This window comes from Vidua macroura, chromosome 4 (assembly GCF_024509145.1).
Source record: "Vidua macroura isolate BioBank_ID:100142 chromosome 4, ASM2450914v1, whole genome shotgun sequence".
NCBI classification, from domain to species: Eukaryota; Metazoa; Chordata; class Aves; order Passeriformes; family Viduidae; genus Vidua; species Vidua macroura.
This window is the reverse complement of record NC_071574.1, coordinates 24,244,271-24,265,712: the sequence shown is the minus strand read 5'-3', so window position 1 is coordinate 24,265,712 and position 21,442 is coordinate 24,244,271. Positions and strand designations below refer to the sequence as shown.

Sequence of the window (21,442 nt, the reverse complement as noted above, 5' to 3'; positions counted from 1 at the left end):
CTGCTGCTGGGCACAGCTGGGCACAGCTCCGCACGTGGGGCCTCACGGGGCACAGCGGGGGGGGCACAGCTGCACCTCCCGCCGCCCTCAGCCTGAGCAACCCGAGCATCACTGGAGCCTTTCTGTGGCTAAAGAAACCCCACCAGGCCACACCTCCCCAAATCAGAAAGACATTTAAACCCTTCCTTAACCCTCCTCCTCCAGGTTTATTAGTCTGTCGCTGTTTTAACTTTAACCCTAGTAAATAGCAATTAAAATAAACTCCGAAGATTTTTGGGGTTTTTTTCCAAACTGTTGAAAGTCTAACAGTTCAGATCATTATTTCAAGTCTCTGAGGTCTTGACATTTTCAAGTGTTCCGCTATTCCTCTGACAGCATTTCCCAACAGGGCTGAGGAGTTTTGCTCTGCTCCCGGGGACAGCACCTTCCTCCCGAGGCCCTGCTCTGCTATGGAAGGTGAAACAGCAGAAAAAGCAGAATTAATAATTGGTTTTCCTTCTTGACATGCTGCCACTGGACCTGTGGACTGGGCTGGAACTCTTGAGAGAAGCAGGGAACCCATCTTAGCCCTGCCACATGCAGGGATGCTCCTCAGCACCTGGTCCCATGGGGTGCTCTCTGGTGTGGGAAGAGGTGTGGAAATTCATCCAGTGCTGAATCAGGATATTTTCAGCTCATGCTTTACACGAGGAAGATCATTTCTTACAACAAATTTTCAGTTATTACAGTTGTTGCTTTTAGGCAATTGGCAAGGTGTTGAGTGTTTAAGAATGGGTGGGGATGACTTTCCCAATATTTTGAGTCTTGTGTCTGGGAGTTGAAGCAAAGTCTTGCTCTGGTCATCACATCCACATTTCTCATTTCTCATATTCAGTGCTTTGAGACTGGTATGAGGTACTTAATTATTTATATATTAAATAGATATTTGGAATTGCTTTAGCATCTTAGCATTTTCATATGAAGTGTTAAATCTCCTTTAGTATTTTTTCTTATCTAAACCTCTGCCCTTTGGACCCAACATTTTTGGAAAGCAAAAGTGTTTAAAGTGAGATGAAGTGGATTTACAGGAGTCTGAAACATCCCATGTGTTAAAGCAGAGAGCCTGTCCACTCGTGCTCCAGGTGCAGCCGAGGTTGTCTAAATGGACTCAGCACTACGCGTGTTTCGGGACAGTATTGGAGGGATTTTAGCAGAAATGTGTCATCATGGGTAAGGGACAGGAGAGCACTGAGGAAGAGGGGCAGATTTTCTTAAGTCAAACATTTGAAGGCTCTAAGGCTTGATCTCCCTAGTCCCTGGTGGACAGCAGCAGCAGCAGGGGCTGGCAGACCTTTACTGTAAGGCCCAATACTTTTTAATTAAAGCAGCCATTGAAAATATTCATCGCTTGGTGGTGAGAGGGAGATAAACTTCCTGCCCCTTCACTGCACATCCCAGGGAAGCTGCAAAGGCCACATTCCTGTTTCATCTCCTCCCACATGGGTCTCTTTTGAAGCAAGGTGCAAGACCTTTGAAACACCCAATGCTTTTCCATTTCGGGAAGGAAGAAGTTTGCATATATTGACTTCCAAAAATAAAATCTAACAGCCTAAACTAAGCTCAGATTGAGCTGGCTTAATTATTAATTAATTAATAAAATTGGTTTTATTTTATTCTATTTAATTTTTAATATTTATTTTCATTTTATTTATAATATATTTCTGTTTATTATAAAAAATAAAATTAATAATTAATTAATACAAATACTAAACACCTGGAGTTAGAGCACTGGTGTTTTCACATTATTAGCTATGGTTTGCCAGGAAGTTTTGGAGAGAGAAGGAGATTGAGGAGAAGACACCTCAGGGAGTGAGAAACCCAGGGTTCGCTGTGCAGGGGTTGTCAGCTCTGTACTCTCCCAAATCAGGGCTACCCTGAGGATCCCAGCAAGGGCCGTGCAGTAATTTAGGAAGGGTGAATATAGTGTAGGATGTTGTATACCAAAGCACTGCAGGACAAAAAAACCTACAATGACACGAGAAAACCCACTTTCTGCCCCAGCTGGATCAGTGCTGCCTCTCTCTCTCCAACTCACTGTCTTTAATGACCAAAATTATTTTAATCTCAGGGTAGACAAACAACTGGATTCCACAAGCAACCAGCTCAGTCCTTCAGCCCCATGACCTTGGCCGTGGTTGCCCACAGGGGTCCTGCCCATGGGCAAGTTGGTTTCGCTACCGGGCAACCCAAGCAAAAAAAGGGCTGCATCGTCCTCACAGGCTGCCAAGGACATGTTATTGGCGGGGGGGGGCAGCCAGACACCCAGCTTCCCACACAACTTGCCACAGGGACAGGTCTGCAATCCCTAGAGCAATCCTGCTAGGCCACTCTCTCTAAACCCTAGACTGGTCTCTCTAAATCCGCCACAGGGGTGTGGCAAAATAGTCAAGGATTGCCAAAAGAAGCCCCAGAAAGGTGATAGTCTTGACAAATGATCATTTGTACCAGTCTCACTGAGGATTGCATTTCACTTCATGTGTCAAAATGTGCTTTGCCTGACTCTAGCAATGGTTGTGATTTCAGAGTATGTTTCCTCCAAGACTGTTTAAAGTAAAAACATTTTTTACCCTCCCTGATGGTGGGCAGTAGGGGGTGGATTGTTCTGCAGAACAAATATGTCTCTGATTCCCTTCTCTCATTTTTTTTTCTAATTCTCCACAGAGGTTTGAAATTCCTCCACAGAGTCTACATGGTCTTGAAAGCTGAGCAAAATTTGTGTCTTGCTCTGAATCTGAGACACCTATGAGTGTGCTTGCAGGGAAATGTGCATATAGGGCTTTTCAGGAAGTAACCAAATGGGGAATGTTTTTTCATATATAGGCTATGTTGCTTGTTCATACCCCAGACCTAACACTAGGAAAACGCATCTTCATAAATTGCTTTCTTGTGAAGGCAGGTGCTTTATATCATATAGTGTTTTATACAGTGTTAGGCAAAAATTAGCTTTAAGAATTGGGTCACTATGGTAACCACGTCTTATCTCAAAATCAAATAGCTGTTATGGCTGCAATTAAACAGTATATTCTTTCTACCAAGAATTATTCTGAATTATAATTCACTTTTTGTCCTAAGCTGGAATTATTTTATTGCCCCCAAAGGCATCAGCATTTGATCTAATTCAGCAGTTCAAAACTTCACAGAGAGAGACTATTGCCTGTCAGAAATCATGGTCAATGACTTCAATCGCTGAAATACTCCAAGAGACTCTACAAAACATCAGTAATAACTTTTGGGGAAGGCAGAAGACAAACAAGGTGTCCTGAAACTTGTGTTCCATTGCAGCTAGCCACATGTCCTGAGCCCAGTGGTGCACAAGAGGGCCAGGTTTGCTGCTGTACACAGGGAGCGGGCAGGCCACAAATTCAGATTCTCCTTGGGCTTAAGCAAAAACTTTATTTTAAAACAAGCAAAAAAAAAAAGATTGAAAAAAGAAGAAAACATCTCAGCTTTTCTTCCTTGGGCACTTCTGCCTATCACTTCTGTTCTCGGGATCAAGGACGTGCATGGAAACCTTGGCAGACTAGTGGGACACAGTAAACATCACTCACAAGTCAGTCACTGTGACTGCCTTTAAGACCATAACATAAGCAACAGCAGCACAATGCCCCACGTGGGCCCAATCAAGGCAGTGGCAAAGCTGGTTTCCAAATAAAGAGGAAACAAACCCAGCCTTGTGATCAGGTGAGCTGCACCAGCAGGCTCCGATGGGAGCCGTCCTCAGGTGGCTTCAGGGAGGAGCAAAACCCCCAGTGCTAATATGAACTACTTCTAAGGGAGTAGCAGAGCTTGGGAAGTGCCAGTCTTGCTTAGCCCTGCAGGTGGTTAAAGACTTGTGCCTTCAGCACAAGTATTCTCCCGAATATACGGACAGGTACATGGGGCATTCACATTCTCTGGACAGAGAGACATAATTCTGTCTCTCAGGAGAAGCCCAGAGAGAAGAAGAGAAAACAGTCTTTATCTCTGCTCCTTTGTTTTCCCCATGTGGAATTTGGTGTGGAGATTGTTTACCTGAAGTGATTGCTGGATTGGATTCTGGTGACGGTTGTTTGGGTTCAATGACCTATTGGATCCAGCTGTGTCTCGGACTCTCCGCAGGCAGTCACGAGTTGTTAGTTGATAGATAGGTAAGAAGTATGTATGTAGAATAGGATAGTCTCTCTTTAAATAGTATATGATATGTAATATGGTTTAGTTTTAATAAAGCTATTCTTCAGCCTTCTGACCTGGAGCCAGACATCATCATTTCTTCCCCGTTGGGGTTGCCTTTTTTACTATAGGTACATGCCATTGGCACATCCCATGTAACTCCCTGTGATGGATGGGGCCACTTGCTGCCAGCCCACAACAGCACCCTGGGTCTAGGAGCTGCTGCTAGCTCCCTGTCCCTTCTGGAGACAACTTGCTTTTGCAGTGGGAAAGGTAAATGGTGATGGTGATGATGGTGATGCTCATGGCAGTTGCTTTGTTTCTTTACCTGACTACTTACTTCTGTCTCCTGTTTTGCAGGCTAAGTGTTGAACACAGCAGTCTACACATCTATATTCTTGTGATTGCCCTTAAGCTTACAGGCTTTTTAGAAGGGTGAAGAGCTTCAGAGAAGCTGGCAGTGCTCCTGTCATCAGCTAGCAGTCATCAATGGAATGCTTTAACCACAACATAATGGAGCATCTTGGACCATAAACAAGCTGTCTGGATACCTACAAGTTATTCTCAAAAACTCTTTTTCTTTGCATCTGTGAACAACCTACTGTTACATCAATCTTCAGAGCACCGAAATCATGACATTTTCACCAAAACACCCACCAGAGTCTGCCCTGAGAAATGCAAGGCCTTGCCCCACAAGGAAGGACTGTTTCTTTTTCCCCGTACAACACACGCTGGCCACAAGAACTACCAAGCTTATGGCTTTAGCACATTGCCCCCAAATCAATGACTACAGGGAGATGAAAAGAATGAGCTTCTGAGTGCTCCAACAAAGAGCCTTATTTCCACCTGTTCAACATCTCTGTCTATCAGTGCAGTGCAGACAGAAGAGCAGACACAGTATGTTTAAATCAATCAAAACTTTATTTAAATTGAATTCAGCAAAAATGAAACTATATACAGGAAGAACTATATACGTAAAGAAACAGGTCTCTACACCGCCTGTTGTCCAAGATCCATCTCAGTCTGTCCTGAGAAGCAGAAGCACTCATAAATAAATGTGATGGTATAGCTCTGGATCGAGGTCCATTCTGCAGACTGGGCACATGTGAGAAGCCTCAAGGGCAATAGGGAGGCATCTACTGCAGAAGACATGGCCACACAGGGCTGCCACAAGCTGTCGTCCACGTCGCACAAACTGGAAGAAAGGAAACCACAACACGCATTGGAAGGAAAGAATTTGAGTTTGCTGCTCAATTGGCACCAGGCAAATGAGACTTAGAACATCTGGAATCAGTTAGAATAATGAGGGACCCACAGATCTGCCAGTGCCATCTTGGCAAGGGCTTCTCCCTCTACATTCACCTACGTTCCCTCTACATTCATGACTTGTGGAGCTTCACAGCAAGGGCTGTGCTTCCAGCCAGCTGCCCACAGCATCCCACATCATCCAACTGATTTGCGCAGCTCCCCTTCTGGCTTTCTCCTCCCACAAAGCAGAAAGGACAACAACAGGTGGATCCTTACCTCTGCGTAATATTCCATGCAAATCGGACACCTAATGACAACTCCTTGCTGTGCACTAGAGGAAACAGAACCAGAGAGAACATGCAGCTGTTAATATAACCACACTTCAGTGGTTATTGATGCATAAAGTCTCACATATTCATACAACTGCACTGAAAAGCCATGACACATTTCCTTTGAAGAGCCCTGCTGTCTCCAAGTCTCTGTCTGCTGCATTTGATGAGGATTTGGGGTCTCCCTGCCCTGAGGGAAAGGGTGTCCTGGTTTTCACTAGGAGAAAGGTGCAGTCAGTCACCCTGCTCTGGGATTTGAAGTAACAGCAGTCTCTAGCACTGGCCAGTTTGTGTATGGCAACCTCGACTTCCAGCAGGTCATCAGTAACAGCTTTGTAACTACAGCATCCTGCTGTCCTCTGCTGTCCTATTTTCACCCCAGAATATTCATTCCAGGACCCCGTTTTAAACTACAGAGTAACACAGCTCTGGCGAGATCCAGCCCTGGGAAGGAGCCTTTGGTCAATTTTAAATGCTGCAGCACTGAGCTCTTTCAGCCTCAACTAAACAGAGCAGTTACATTCAGTAACTGAGAAGCTTGAGACTGGAGGAACAAAGCATTTCTTTTTTGTATTAACCAAGGGTTGGGATTTGTTCACCTACAGACTTAACAACCAAAACTTAAACATCGACAAGTTCATTGCCAAAATGCATGATGGTTTAGAGTAGTAGAACCCCTTTAGGTGGCATATTTAAGGCCTGACACCTAAAAGTTCCATACTCAAGTTGTCTCCTACGTTGCCTTTCCAAAAGGCTCAAAGCACACCAGCTTTATTAAAACCTGTGTCTTTCCCCCCACCCCGAAAAAACACTTTAGAAAACCTTATACCATAATTCTCATGTTCTTCCCTAGTGACACAGACACCTGGTTTAATTTAATCAGTCTAATGAACTGCATCTTATCCTGATGGAGTGCTCCTAGAGCAGGACTTTCCTGTTCCTCTGCAGAATGGGGATTTTACTGTGCAGGCATCCAGCTTGAACTGCAAGATCTCCATCACAGAAGCAAGCAAATCAGGGCTTGTGACATCCAGCAGTGGCCATAAAAGCATGACCTCCACAACTGCCTGTGTGCAAAAAAATCTACCTTGGGAAGAAGGGCTCCAGCTCCAGGAGAAAGGCAACCAGCTGGCACCGTTCCAGCAGGGAATTTTTGTTAGAATTTGCCCAGCTGCTGCCTGCTGGCCCCGTGATGCCAAGCCCCGTTGATTACAATGGAAGCATTTCCATGTCTAACATCACTACTAGAGCTTGTCAAAAAAAGCAAAGGCAATACTGAGCTATGGCCTGGGACCAATCCCCTTTCCTTGCCATACCCCCACACTCGTCTCTAAGGCTCTGTGCAAAGATGTACATCTGCTTTGGGCTGCTTTTTTCTCCCAAAATGCAAATGGTATCATTTGATCATCCTGCAACATGGGAGAAGGAGGGAAGTATACAGAGTATGGGAAGGCCTCAAAGATAACCCAGGCATACCTGTATAACTTAGTCCTACACAGAAAAGAAAGAAAGGCACAGAATTCTGTGTTTGGTGGGGCACGAGCCATACGTACTCTGAACTTTCAGTGTCCTCCTCCTCTGCTCCCTGTTCTGCAGGGGCTAAGTCAGCCACAGGTACATCATTAGCTCCTGCTCCATTACCAGAGCCAGCCACCTGCTCCTGGCTGTTCAGTGTAACATTTCTCCTTTCCTGTCCATGCACTGTAAGTTAATTGTCAGAAGTTAGATCTATTATTCTCTCTCTCCCTGGAACTACCCTTGAAATTAGTTATATAAATAGTCAGTAATGGTTCCTATTTTAAATGGACTCTGTTCAGCTTGGTTAAAAACAATCCTAAACAAACTACTTTCCCAAATAGTAAGGCTGGACCCTTCCAGACATTGTGACTATTCTGCTACAGACCAGCACACTTGGTCTATTAAAGCACAGTCCTTTGTCTTTTGCTAAAGGCATTTTCAATCCCTGCTTCTTGAGTTTCTTGAAAAAAAAAAAACAACACAAAACCAAACAAATGAACAAAAAAAAAAAAGAACCCCAAAAACAACAGTTATGTCTAAGACAATTCCATTACCAACTGTAAAACATCCACTCACCTTCAAGAAGCTTCCATCGATGCACATGGGAAGGGGGAGAGAAAAGAAGATACAATGAGATTTTGGTGAGCCCCCCCTGGTGCTGCACACAAACCCCAGCTCAGAAAGCAGTTACAGCAGACGAGGTGAGGAAGGGTAGGGTATCACCCTCTAAGTTTGCTTAATAGCATTCAAAGCAGTAGCACAAAGAGCCACTGCCTTGAAACACAAAGAAGTGAGTGCTGCTGATTCTGCTCTCACTACTGCAACAGGGTAGAAACAGAGGCAGCTTAGGAACCCCCTGAACACCCTCCTCCCCTGTTCCTGTTCCCTGTTTGGATTTGACTTGGAGCTGTTTCTTTCCCTCTTTCTCCCTCAAAAGGGAAAATTCAAATGTGATATCCATAAACACTCAGTACAAGGTGAACCACTGCTGAAGAAAGGAAGCCACAACAGAAATTTGGGAGTAAAGAATTCCAGTTTGCTGCTCTATCAGCACCAGGAAAACGGGACTTGGGCTACGTGCAGTCTGTCACTCAGTGCTAGAACTGTAAGGAACAGACAGATCTGCCAGTGCCATCCTGGCAAGGGCTTCTCCCTCTGTGGACCCCACCAAGGAGGGACTTGGAGGGACGTGCAAGTCGGAGCTTCCCAGCAAGGGCTGTGCTTCCAGCCGGCTGCCCGTGGCACCCACCTAAAGCAACTGAGTTGTGCAGCTCCCCCTCTGTCCCCTCCCCTCCCACAAAGTAGAAATTATGAGAACATGTGGATTCCCACCTCTGAGACCTCATCCTCACTAGCTGGAGGACTGGCAGGACCTGCTGGCTGTGCCCTAGAGGGAAAAGAACCAGAAAGAACATGCAGCCATTAATTCCACTGTCCATCAAGGGTTATTGATACATAAACTGTAAGAGATTGAAACATCCCCTATTCTGATTTAGCAACATCCCAGCCCAGTAACACAATCATTCCAAAAGCTTTTATGTACTGCAGTGCAACTCAGGCCATTTTCTGAGAAGTATTCAGTGTTGCTGAAGAGAGAAGTAAGGTTTCTTCTTGACTTTCGTGTTTGCTTTTCTCCAGTTAGTTGGTTCTCTTCCAGACAGGCCACTATATGCCAAGTCAGATTTTTTCACACAGAATCAAGTAGACCCCAAAAGCTTGGGAAAAATGTTTCTACTGTATGGTTGAAATTAGACTTTGAAGAGATATTTTCTCTTACGTACTCATCATTATCTCTTTGTTCCTCTTCATTGTTCCCCATCGCTAGCACTGCTCTGACGAAATGTAGCTGTTGCTGCAAATACCACCACTGTTGCAACGGAGTAGAAATGGAGGCAATTTAGGATCCAGCTGAACACCCTCCTCCATGCTCCCCTGTCTCAGTTCCCTAACTGGACTTGGGCTGGAGGTGTGGGTCCTTACCCCTGGGTAATAATACACCGGAAGCAGAGCAACGTATACACCGTCTGGCCATCTGCTAAAGAGAACAGAACCAGAAGTACACACAGCATTAACTTCACTGGGCACCAAGGATTGCTGAAACAGAAACTGTCAGAAATCAAAACATTCCCTATTCTGATTTGGCAACATCCCAGCCCAACAACACAATCATTCCCAGAGCTTTTATGTACTGCAAGCATTTCAGTATACCTCAAGCCTTATTTAAGAAACATTTAATAATGTCTTCATGCACAAAGAAGAATGGCTTCTACTGGATTTTGCTGCTTGTTTTTTCCATTACTTCTCTTCAGGACACCGTATTCGTGGTCCAATGTTTTGCCACAGAATCAAGCAGAACTAAGCAAAAGCTTAGTGAAAAATTGGCTTTACCATGTATCAGAAATTAGAGAAACAACTTCTCTCTCCCATACCCTTGATTATCTCTTGGTTCCTCTTCAGTATCCCTTGCAGGTAGCTCAGCTGAATTCTCTGCTGTTCTGAAAAAATGTGGGGGCTCCCAGTCCTGCAGCGAGATAGAAACCACCTGAACACCTTGCTCCCTGCTCCCTTATTTCAGTTCCCTAATTCAATTTGGCCTGGAGCTGTTTTTTTCCCTTGTTCGCCCCCAGAAGAGCAAATTCTGCTGACACAGCCCTAAACACTTCATGCTGGATGAATAAATCAACATGTGGATCCTCACCTCTGAGTCCTCATTCTCCTCAGCCAGAGGACTAGCAGGACCTGCTGGCCACGCACTAGAGTGAACAGAACCAGAAAGAACACGCAGCCATTAATTTCACTGTGAACCAAGAGTTACCAGTACACAAACTGTCAGTTATTGAAACATTCCATATCCTGATTTTGCAATATCCCATCCCAGCAACACAATCATTCCAAGAACTTTTATGTACTGCAAGAATTTCAGCATGTGTGAAGCCATTTGCCTAAATGGCTTTATGAACAGAGAGGAAAGGTTTCTGCTGGATTTTGCAGGTTGGGTTTTTCTTCTTTTTTTTTTTTTTTTTTTTTTTTCTTTTCGTTATTGCCTTTCCAGACAGACCACTTTATTCCAGGTCTGAACTGCTTTGCACAGAATCAAGAAGAACACAAAAGCTTGGCAAAAAAAATCAGTTTTACCATATATCAGAAATTAGAGTTTAGAGAGACACTTTCTCTCTTGCATACCCATCAACCTCTCTTGGTTCCTCTTCATCATCACTTGCCAGTAGATCAGCTGAATTCCCTGATGCACTGGAAACATGTGGGTGCTGCTGGTTCTGCTCCCTGTCCTGCAGTGGGGTAGAAATGGAGACAAATTAGGAACCACCTGAATACCTTCCTCCCCTGTTTCAGCTCCCTAACTGGATCTGGGCCTAGAGCTGTTTCTTTCCCTCTTTCTCCCTCAAAAGGGAACATTCAAATGTGATATCCATAAACACTCAGTACAACGTGAACCACTGCTGAAGAAAGGAAATTGCAACAGGCATTGGGAGTAAAGAATTCCAGTTTGCTGCTCTATCGGCACCAGGAAAACGGGACTTGGGCTATGTGCAGTCTTGTCACTCAGTGCTAGAACTGTAAGGAACAGACAGATCTGCCGGTGCCATCCTGGCAAGGGCTTCTCCCTCTGTGGACACCAGCAAGAGGGGACTTGGAGGAATGGGCAAGTTGGAGCTTCCCAGCAAGGGCTGTGCTTCCAGCCAGCTGCCCGTGGCACCCACCTAAAACAACTGAGTTGTGCAGCTCCCCTTTTGTCCCTTTCCCTCCCAAAAACCAGAAAGGACAAGGACATGTGGATCCTCACCTCTGAGTCCTCATCTGACCAATATGGAAGATCGAAATCAAATAGCAGCCAATCACTAGAGAGAGCGGAACTAGAAGAACATGCAGCCATTTAAACATGGAGCCATTTATTTCCTGGGCACCAAGGGTTGCCACTAAAGAAAATGTTGGTACTTAAAACATCCCCTGTTTTGATTTAGCAATATCTCAGCCCAGCAATACAATCATTCCCACAGCTTTTACATACTGCAAGCATTCCAAGCCATACTGAAGAAACATTCAGTAATGGCTTCATGCACAGAGAAGAATGGTCTCTACTGGGTTTTTTTGTTTCTTTTGTTGGGTTTTTTAAAACTGCTTCTCTTTCCATCAGGCCACTCTATTCCAATTCTGAAGTTTTGGCACAGAATCAAGCAGAACCCAGAAGCTTGGCAAAATCTCCTTCTGCTGTGTATCAGAAATTAGATTTTAGAGAGTCAAGTTATCTGTCACATACCCATCAATGTCTCTTGGTTCTTCTTCATCATCCCTTGCCAGTGGCTCGGCTGATGCTCTGGAAAGATGCAGCTGCTGCTGGCTCTGCTCCCTGTCCTGCAATGGAGTAGACATGGAGGCACTTAGGAACCACCTGAACACTCTACTCCCCGCTCCCCCATTGCAGTTTCCTAATTGCATTTAGGCCTGGAGCTGTTTCTTTCCCTCTCTTACCCCCAAACTGGCAAATGCGCTGTGGTATCCAAAAATATTTTGTACTAGATTAACAGTTGCTAATGAAAGAACCCCAAACCCAAACCCACTCTTGCTTTTGGTGGAACTGGAGCTGGGTCATGCAGGTTCTGTTGTAAAGTTTGAGGCCTTTCCTTTGCAAAGGCTCAGGAATAATGCTGTCAGGGGGTACCCTTGATGTTATGCCTGTTGCATATTCTGCTTTGCACGGCAGCAGCGACACCCCAGAACTGATGGAATAAACTACACTGTGGGCTGGATCAAGGGCTATTCTTTCAAACAGCAGGGGAAATGAAAAGAAAAAAAAGAGACATTTTTAAAGATTTCTTGGAGTAATAAAAATACATCTAGTTTGTACCCCAGTCAGCTGCAGTTGCGCTTGGCACCTCAGTGATAAGAGCACCTTAAACTGATGTTGCAGCAAAAACACCTCTTATTTGGGAAGTCAAAGACTTCCTGTCCTCTCCCTTCCTTTTTCTTTAAATCACGGAAGCAACAAGCTCTTTTAGATTATTCTTCCACTTTCTACAAGTGATACTCAAAGAGATAGTTAGATGCCAGAAGACAGACCCAGGAGCTCAAGAGAAACTAATTTGAATGCAAGATGGAGAGGAGTGTGCCATTCACTACTTACCATAGGAGATTCATCGTCACTGATAATGATGACTTCAGGCTCCAAAGATTCATCTGTGAGATCTACGACGTCTTCGCCTGTGAGATCTATGACTTCTTCACCTGTGAGATCTATGACTTCTTCTTCACCTGTGAGATCTATGACTTCTTCGCCTGTGAGATCTACGACGTCTTCACCTGTGAGATCTACGACGTCTTCACCTGTGAGATCTATGACTTCTTCTTCACCTGTGAGATCTATGACTTCTTCACCTGTGAGATCTACGACGTCTTCACCTGTGAGATCTATGATGACTTCTTCACCTGTGAGATCTACGACGTCTTCACCTGTGAGATCTATGACTTCTTCTTCACCTGTGAGATCTATGACTTCTTCACCTGTGAGATCTATGACGTCTTCGCCTGTGAGATCTATGACATCTTCACCTCGGAGATCTACGGCGTCTTCACCTGTGAGATCTATGACTTCTTCTTCACCTGTGAGATCTATGACATCTTCACCTGGGAGATCTACAGCATCTTCACCTGTGAGATCTATGACATCTTCAACTCTGAGCTCTATGACATCTTCGCCTGTGAGATCTATGGTGTCTTCACCTGTGAGATCTATGACTTCTTCACCAGTTGAAAAAGATAACATTAGAATCAAATCAGAGATTGCAGAGGAATGAAATGGGTTGCCAGTGTGGAATAGGCTGAGGTTGGATTTACTGTGCTTTAGGTCTTTTTTTTTTCAGGAATGTGTCCAACATTTCACTCAAGCTTTGCCCTCAACAGTCCACAGGGAGCATTGCCAGCCCTGTCCCTCTGAAGGGACAGCACAAGAAGAAGAGCAGCTGAGCTCCTCACAGGTTCTGTTCAATGACAACAGCTTATGGGAGGTTCACATCAACAGATGATTCATTTCATATAGGGGAATGTTTAGCACACAGTGGAAAAAAAGTCCCACCAAAACTGTAATCATAGAGGGGATCCTAATTTTAAAGTATCATGCTGTACATGTTCCCCTGAAGGATGGGCCACAGCTAATGACAAAGTTTCCTTATCTTCATCCAGCTTGGGAGATCCCAAACTCAGCTTGCCACCCTCCACTGTGGCAGCTGCAGTGACTGCCAACTCATCAGAACACACATTCAGGTCTTTGAGCAGCACTTGAAGACCTTCCCTACACAGCTCCTCTCTCACTGGCCGCCAATAACAGCAGCAATAAGGAGCAGCAGCAATACTGATCTCAGTAACAAACCAAAACAGTTGTCAGAAGGCTCGCTGTTTAGGGATGCCATTCCAGGTGCTTCCTCAATCCCAAGGCTTCCCTTCCTCCCCAGTAAAGGGCCTAGAAACTGGCAAAAGCACATGGCCAGATGGTCTTCAACCCTCCAGAAGCAGTCTCTGTTCTTACCAGGCTCAAAAGCGGGTGTAGCACTTTCCTCAAGGTCTCTTGGCTCCGTCTGCGAAGTCCCACCTGCACTGGAGGGCAGCAGCCTGCTCCGTTTCCGAGCTGGTCTGGAATCAATTGCTCCTCCAGGGCGCTTTCGCTGACGCTGAGAGGGAACAAAGCCTTAGCATTTTCTGTGCCACTGATATGAACATGGCCCTCGGTTTTTGCAACACCAATGACAGCACACAAGGATACAGAAAACTCTCCTGCAAAGGCTGGAATGCACACCAAATGCTGCTATGGGCCATTCCCACCTGAGCACATCACATCAGGGAAAAGACGGCACCCCTGATCTCCCACAAGCTGCCTCCCCGAGAAAGGTCCTGTCCCAATGGCTTGAAAATGAGGAGACCAGTTCCCAATTCCAGCAGGCTGCTGCTCACACCGTAAGCATTTCTGCACTACTGCTAACACCCACAGAGATTCAAAACCTTCACAATTCCAGAACATCAAGTTCCATGAAGTTTTCAAAGGCTTCTGTTCCTCTACATTTGCTACAAACGCGTGAAATGCTTTCTAGAAGTACCCTGGAAATTGTTTCAAGAATCAGATTTGCATTGAGTAGCAAAGTACTTACTGAGCTCATGGTGTTTTGTGATCAAAAACCACCGTCAAAGTAAGTGGGACAAACTCCAAAAAAAAAGGAATGTCAGGGATGTGATCAATCCCTTTGGTTCCTTTGGGCAGCCCACTGCCGATTTTTCGGAGTGACAGAAAACTGCTCTTCCAAACCTATCAGGAAAGTAGAGGAGAGATTATGCATTTGGATTGCCAGTTTTCTTGAACACCCCCATGCTCCAAGACTCCCATTCCCAAGTCCCCAGGTCTCGTCCAAAGCTAGAGGCAAAGTCTGTGACTCTGGGACTTGAGCCCCCCTGCAGCCCATCCTGCAGCCCAGCCCAGCCCCACAGCATCAGAAGCCTTTGCAAGAATGGTCTGCACTCACCCGTACGGTCAGTCCAGAGTTTGGCTCGCAAATGTCAGCAAATGGCTCTCTATTCCCTCCCGGGATGGAGAAGACGGATGCTCCGCGTCTGCTGCGCAGCAGAGAATCCGTCAACTGGCTCAACAGACTCCGTGCCAACAGAACCTTGGGACCAGGAGTGCCCCTGGCAACCGGTGGCAACATTCCATGCCCAGGTAACTGCTGTCCGCTGTGCTCAGCCATGGAGCTCCAGAAGGCCATGGAGGCACCTCAACAATCACCTGCTGCTGCTGCCGCCACCCACCAGGCCAGGGTGCTCAGGGCCCTGCCCAGCCTGGCCTGGAACGCTCCAGGAACAGGGCATCCACAGCTCCTCTGGGCAGCCTGTTCCAACGTCTCACCGCCCTCACAGCTCTTCCGAACATCTGATCCCAATCTCCCCCTCCTCGTCTAAAACCCTTCCCCTTCCCCCATCGCTCTCTGCCCCCTTTGGGCGCTGCAAGGCCGCAATGAGGCCTCCCCGCACCCTGCTCCTCCCCAGGCGGGAGAGCCCCGGCTCTCCCAGCCTGGCTGCAGGGGACAGCTGCTCCAGGCCTCCACGCATCCATCCCCACGGCCTCCTCCGGCCCTGCTCCACAGGCACATCCTGCTGCTGCTGGGCACAGCTGGGCACAGCTCCGCACGTGGGGCCTCACGGGGCACAGCGGGGGGGGCACAGCTGCACCTCCCGCCGCCCTCAGCCTGAGGAACCCGAGCATCACTGGAGCCTTTCTGTGGCTAAAGAAACCCCACCAGGCCACACCTCCCCAAATCAGAAAGACATTTAAACCCTTCCTTAACCCTCCTCCTCCAGGTTTATTAGTCTGTCGCTGTTTTAACTTTAACCCTAGTAAATAGCAATTAAAATAAACTCCGAAGATTTTTGGGGTTTTTTTCCAAACTGTTGAAAGTCTAACAGTTCAGATCATTATTTCAAGTCTCTGAGGTCTTGACATTTTCAAGTGTTCCGCTATTCCTCTGACAGCATTTCCCAACAGGGCTGAGGAGTTTTGCTCTGCTCCCGGGGACAGCACCTTCCTCCCGAGGCCCTGCTCTGCTATGGAAGGTGAAACAGCAGAAAAAGCAGAATTAATAATTGGTTTTCCTTCTTGACATGCTGCCACTGGACCTGTGGACTGGGCTGGAACTCTTGAGAGCAGCAGGGAACCCATCTTAGCCCTGCCACATGTAGGGATGCTCCTCAGCACCTGGTCCCATGGGGTGCTCTCTGGTGTGGGAAGAGGTGTGGAAATTCATCCAGTGCTGAATCAGGATATTTTCAGCTCATGCTTTACACGAGGAAGATCATTTCTTACAACAAATTTTCAGTTATTACAGTTGTTGCTTTTAGGCAATTGGCAACGTGTTGAGTGTTTAAGAATGGGTGGGGATGACTTTCCTCAGGTGGCTGTCCTCAGGTGGCTTCAGGGAGGAGCAAAACCCCCAGTGCTAATATGAACTACTTCTAAGGGAGTAGCAGTAGGGTGATTTTATTTTATCCTTTTTGGTCTGGGGTTGTACTAGCTCAGGAGACTTTTAGCAGGACTTTTTGGTACTTGCACTTGGGAGTTTTTCTGGGTTTTTTTTTTTGTGGGGAGAAGACTGCACATGGTTTGTTCTCTGGCTTACACACTATGGAGTAAATATACGCCTCTGTTCTATGTAAATATTAATAGAATTGTTTGCTGGAATGTTTCCTTTTTTTATTTTTATCTTTCCAAGAGGGAGGCAAAACAAACATTTATTTTTCTGAAATCCTGTAAGTTTTTGAGGCACTCATTTCTCTATACAGTTGTGAATCCCTGTGGGCTCTTGAGTGTTTTCTCCTGGAAGTGAATTTACTGCTCAGTGGCCGTAGTTATTCCAGCAGGAAACCATGGAAAGCCTTTTGGTGCCTAAAATAAGGAGTTTTCTCTTCCTGGTCTGGAGGAGCAGCTTCCTGTGCTCCAGTGAGCAGTAATGCTAGCTTAATGACCCACGGACTAATATTTTTTTATTCTTTTGGAGCTGTTCTGGCCACCCATCCACCCCAATGGCTCTTAGTGGAAGAAGATTTACGAATCATCGAGTTACTTAAAGACTTTTGGGAAGGGACCCTGTAAAAAAACAGAACCCAAATATGCCTGTGGAGTCTGAGCACTGTACCCAGGACAGTGGCAACAGCCACTGCGTGTGTTTTGAGTCTTGCAAAGGGATGCTCCCAGCACTGACTGCAGCCTCCTCATCACAAGTATAATGCTGTGGGCTTTCCAGGTAAACCCCTTGAGTGGTGAATGGCTTCCTGAAGCATGGACTAATAAATAGTTTAAGCTGCTGAAGCACATCTCAACCAAGTGCAGTTCAGAGGTGAGCCAGCTCCGGCGTGCTGTGCAGGAGGTGGGGGAGGATGCTGGCAGCAGGAGGGTTCTGCAGACCCCTGCTGTGCTGCTTCCCCAGCATGGAGCGACCCTGAACGGGAGGGGCAGCATCAGAGGAACGCCCTTAGGGAGAGGGGCTTCCCTGACCCTGCCCTCTGCCCTGTCACGGCAGGACTAAACAAAAGGCATCTCCTGTGGCAGAGGGACTGAACTTTCTGGCCTTGAGGCTTTTCTGTGGCTTTGCCCTGGGCATTCATCACTTAGCTCCATTCTGGAGCATCAGTATTTTGATCTTTCTTCTGTTGGCTTTTTCCAGTGCCTCCCTGCTGGTTTCTCTGTTCTTCTTTGGCAGCTCAAGCTGATGGTCTTTCCCCAAAACCCCAGGCTGGTGGCTGCTTTTTTTGTCTTCTCTCTTCAGTTTTTGAGATATCCAGCAATTCTCCTTTTTTTCCTAAGCTGCTGCAAAAGAGTCACAGCTGAGCTTTGGTTCAAGCTACAGGAAAATATCCTATGCTCGCCCCCCACCCCAGCCCCCAGTGCAAGCAGGTTTTGCACTCATGATGGGTTTCATGTCAAGCAGTGTCTTCAAGTGGGATGTCATTTGCAGGGGCTGGATCTTTGCACTGCCATGAATTGTTAGCCTCCTCTGCCACCCTCATCTTTCTAGTTTCACGAATGCAGTTGCTTGCTGACATAGCCCTACCCTTAAATTCAAGAAATTAACTTGTCTGTATTGACACTCAAGACTACACTTTTAGTTTTCAACAGAGGGTGTCTACAGTGTAAAATCCTGCTCACCACCAAGGATGTTCTCCATAGTCCTAGCCAGTGGGGACCACAAGTCCTCCCTTGACGAGCTGCTCCATGAACAGTGGAGTGGAGATGCACTGTGAGCAGTAGGAAAAAATGGTATGGTAGTGCTGCACCCTTGAAACTGAAGAAAGGAGGCCTTCTTTCTTTACTTTGAACTGACCTTACCTTCCCAACTCTCCCAGCAGCACTTGGGGTCAGAAACACAAGAGACCATCAGGAGGAGTTTTGGGGGAGGGGATTCCTTTGTAGCACTGCAATTGCAGAGGTCCTTGTGCTGAACTCTGAAGAGCCCTTGGCAATGATAATTACTCAAGGTTGCAGAGGCTATGCAATCAGAGCCATGCTAAGCTTGGAGGAGCCTACTTCAGTTTGAAGTACATTAGCCTGCTCAGTACTGGAGAGCAGAAAACAGCATGATGCACCCTCAGGCTGTGAAGTGAGAAACAAATCCTGCTGTTTGAGCTGGCTACCAGGATGAGGTGGCCCTTCATCTGTCTTCTCACACTAAATTTATTTCTTCATCCTCTGGAGAGGGTAGGACAAGATGGTCCTTGCCCATCTTGTAATGGCAAGGGAGATTTGCTCACAAAACTTACTGCCCTTGTAGAGCCAGGTGTAAAGGTGGTCAGGAAAGGACCAGTTGCAGTGTCAATGCTGTGCCAGTCCTCAGTAGCAGTGGAGCCTTTCCTCCCCCTCTCTGCCGAGCACTCATCCTTTGGATGATGAGAATACATTTTAGTCAGTTTTTTCTAAATGTTGGAGCATTCACATAAGGCTTTTCATTCTACAGTTTTTCAGACATTATGTATATAGGGGGAAAAATATCCTAAATCATATCTTTCAATGGCCACAGGAAAGTACTTACTGGTCTGGTTCATACCTCATGTAAGAAGAAAAATGTGTGAAAATGTGTGCAACTGGGTTTTCCCCTCATCACTGAAAAGGTGAGTTCTGTTACAGTTGTTACTGCTGTTTTGTGACTAAGCTGTGGGCAAACAGCCTGGGAACTGCTGAACATGCTGAGACCCAAGGCCCTGACTCATTTGTTCGTCCCACTTTATAAAATAATTTAATAGAAAAGAATTTAAGTGTGGACTTAATTGTGTTGATGAATTGGGACTTTGGAGTAAAGTCCCTGCTGGATTCAGTTCATCTTAAGCAGATATTTATCAGAGCTTGGGCAAAGCCACTGGTATTTTGCTAAAAGTGTTTCATAAAAATGCTGTTGGTGATAACTTGGACACCACCAAATCAGCATTTTGGGAAACAAATGAGTACCAACCAGTGTTGTGCTGGATGAGTCATATGGAAAAGGGGGAAATTTGGCCAATTTTGCTATTCTTAAGGCAATCAGCCATATTGATGTGAGTGGCAAACAGGAGAGCCAGGCAAAAGTCAGCTATGACAAAGTCCATGATAGCCTGCTATTCATTTTGGAGGAAAACTGGCAGTAAGAAAGATCTGGTCATCATTAAGCTCCAGCAGAGTTTATTCTAATTTTGTCAAGCTGACTCCTTAATTAAATGGTTGTTTTATGGGGGAATTGGAGAAGTATCATATATGTGGTAGCAACAGGTAGAGGCTGTCATCCCAATTAATCTATTTTCTCTGAACTCTGAAAAAAACATTTTTCGCCTCTGAGAGCCCCTTCTCCCAAAATCTACCTTCCCTGGGCAGACAAGATGGAAGTTGGGGGTGGGTGGGAGGGAATCCCTTGTTTCTGTCATAGCCACCTGCTGCTGTACCTCAGCTGTAGAGGATAATTTTGCTTTTAGTTTCCAAACAGTGCCCAGGCATTTGTCTTTTCCTAAGGGACAACTTAATTCCTTTTGTGAACTCATTTTGGGTTATAATGTGACTATATTTCAATGCCTCTTATTAATCCCATATTGAAGGCAAGAATAGTAAAGATGGGAGAAAAAGACCTATGGTTTGTTTTTCCTTTTTTTTTTTTTTTTTTTTTTTCCTTTTAAGGTCTTTTTCCCTTCTCCCCCATTCCCAGGGCTTTCTCTGGGTTTCAACCCAGTAGCCCCTCCATCTTACAGTGCTCTTCTAAAAGAGCCACAGGACATGCACCAGGGCACTTGGAGCAGAGAGAGATGGACTGGATTTTTGCATTGTACTGCTTTTCTTCCCAGTACATCCAGGGCAGGGGATGAGGCCAGACACACCTCGGTGTTTGCTTCTAAGGCTGGGCTTATACTGTGGGCTTGTGATGCAAAGCTGTGCTGGGGCTGACAGTGCACTGCCAGCTCTTGTGAGCTGCAGCATCCCCTGCACCACTCAGCCTCATGCCAAGCTGTGTTCCCAGGGAATCCCTGAGGCCTCACACCCACCTTTAATTAACACCATCCCATCCAGGCTTTGGACTTTCACAAAAAAAAAGCCCAACCAGAAATTTGCCAATGGAGAAGGAAGGTTGCTAGGTGCTGTCCCAGCAGTACCCACTGTGTGGCAGAGATGGTTTTGCAAAAGGTCCTAAATCCTTCTGGGAGCAGCTGCCAGGGAGCATTCCATGCAGAACATGAACCAAGTAGGAATGCAAAGCTCATCTTGCATCTGTCTTACCTTAAGAAATTCTTATTGCTCTAAGGACTCTTGTATTACAGTATTAGAGTACTTGTCCCTTTTTAATTCATGAGTGAAAGCGATGTGGAGTATCATATGTGATAGTGTCTGAGACCTGAATGACAGAGCTGTCAGCTGTGGGACACTGCAATGACAGCCCTTTAAAGTGCTGTCAGGTCTTGTCAGACACTTTTATCATAACACTTATTTTAGCCTCAGGAAGACAAATCCATTGTGTCTTCCATTTCTGGGGGGGTCTCCTTAAAATACTGCTATTCAGTAGTGGGATGTTTAACAAAATGGCTTTCTTGAAGTTGTGTGCACTGTAGGCAAGATCCCTTCCCAGAGACGGGAACCACACCAATGCCACAGCCAGGGGCTTTAAGCAGGGTTCCCAAGACACTGAGAATTTTTCCAGGCCCTTGCCCTTTGTAACATCTGATGGATTCAAAAAGTGCAAATGATCTGCCTAACCCCAATGCCAGCTCGGGAAGAGCCCAGCTCCAGCCCAGCTGGAGGAGGTTTGGTGCAGTGTGGCAGTGCCACAGCAGAGCTTCCCCGAAACCCACCCACAACCATTAAGTCTCCACTACAGGAGAATGAACTGAATTCACTCTGCAAATGAAAGATAATGTCTCCTGAGGAAAATAAACTAAAAGCAGGGAAGGGGATTGGCAAAACAAAAACAACCCTTCCCACTGCAATAGCACTTTCAATTAAGAACAAAACAGAGCAGAAAGCTTTGAAGCTTGACTTTGGGCAGAAAGAAAAGGCCCTTTCTGAGAGCCCTGGGTTTCTGTAGGCACAGCACAGAGGCTGCTGTCTTCATTTTACGTCAGAGCATTAATGCTGTTGTTTCGCCCCTGGTATCAACAGAACT

The 21,442-nt window shown here is 46.0% G+C and overlaps 1 protein-coding gene across 6 annotated transcripts; it reads right to left on the bottom strand.

Moving 5' to 3' along the window:
- Nucleotides 1-5,090: 5,090 nt before the first annotated feature.
- LOC128806588 (uncharacterized) lies at nt 5,091-14,893 on the bottom strand. 6 transcript variants are annotated; one of them, XM_053976270.1, is made up of 18 exons: nt 14,807-14,893; nt 14,438-14,592; nt 13,822-13,963; nt 12,849-13,037; nt 12,675-12,776; nt 12,424-12,524; nt 11,560-11,654; nt 11,086-11,155; nt 10,467-10,570; nt 9,982-10,036; nt 9,713-9,804; nt 9,264-9,318; nt 9,065-9,150; nt 8,616-8,670; nt 7,860-7,869; nt 7,319-7,466; nt 5,713-5,767; nt 5,091-5,383 (listed from the first exon to the last, which is right to left on the bottom strand). In XM_053976270.1, the coding sequence occupies exons 2-18, from the start codon at nt 14,444-14,446 to the stop codon at nt 5,234-5,236; spliced, it is 1,518 nt and encodes a 505-aa protein (XP_053832245.1). In that variant the 5' UTR covers nt 14,447-14,592; nt 14,807-14,893; the 3' UTR covers nt 5,091-5,233. The 6 variants fall into 6 exon arrangements, with proteins under 6 accessions (XP_053832245.1, XP_053832246.1, XP_053832244.1 ...); XM_053976271.1 differs by having other exon boundaries at nt 12,873-13,037; XM_053976269.1 differs by having other exon boundaries at nt 12,675-12,899; nt 12,948-13,037.
- Nucleotides 14,894-21,442: the final 6,549 nt, after the last annotated feature.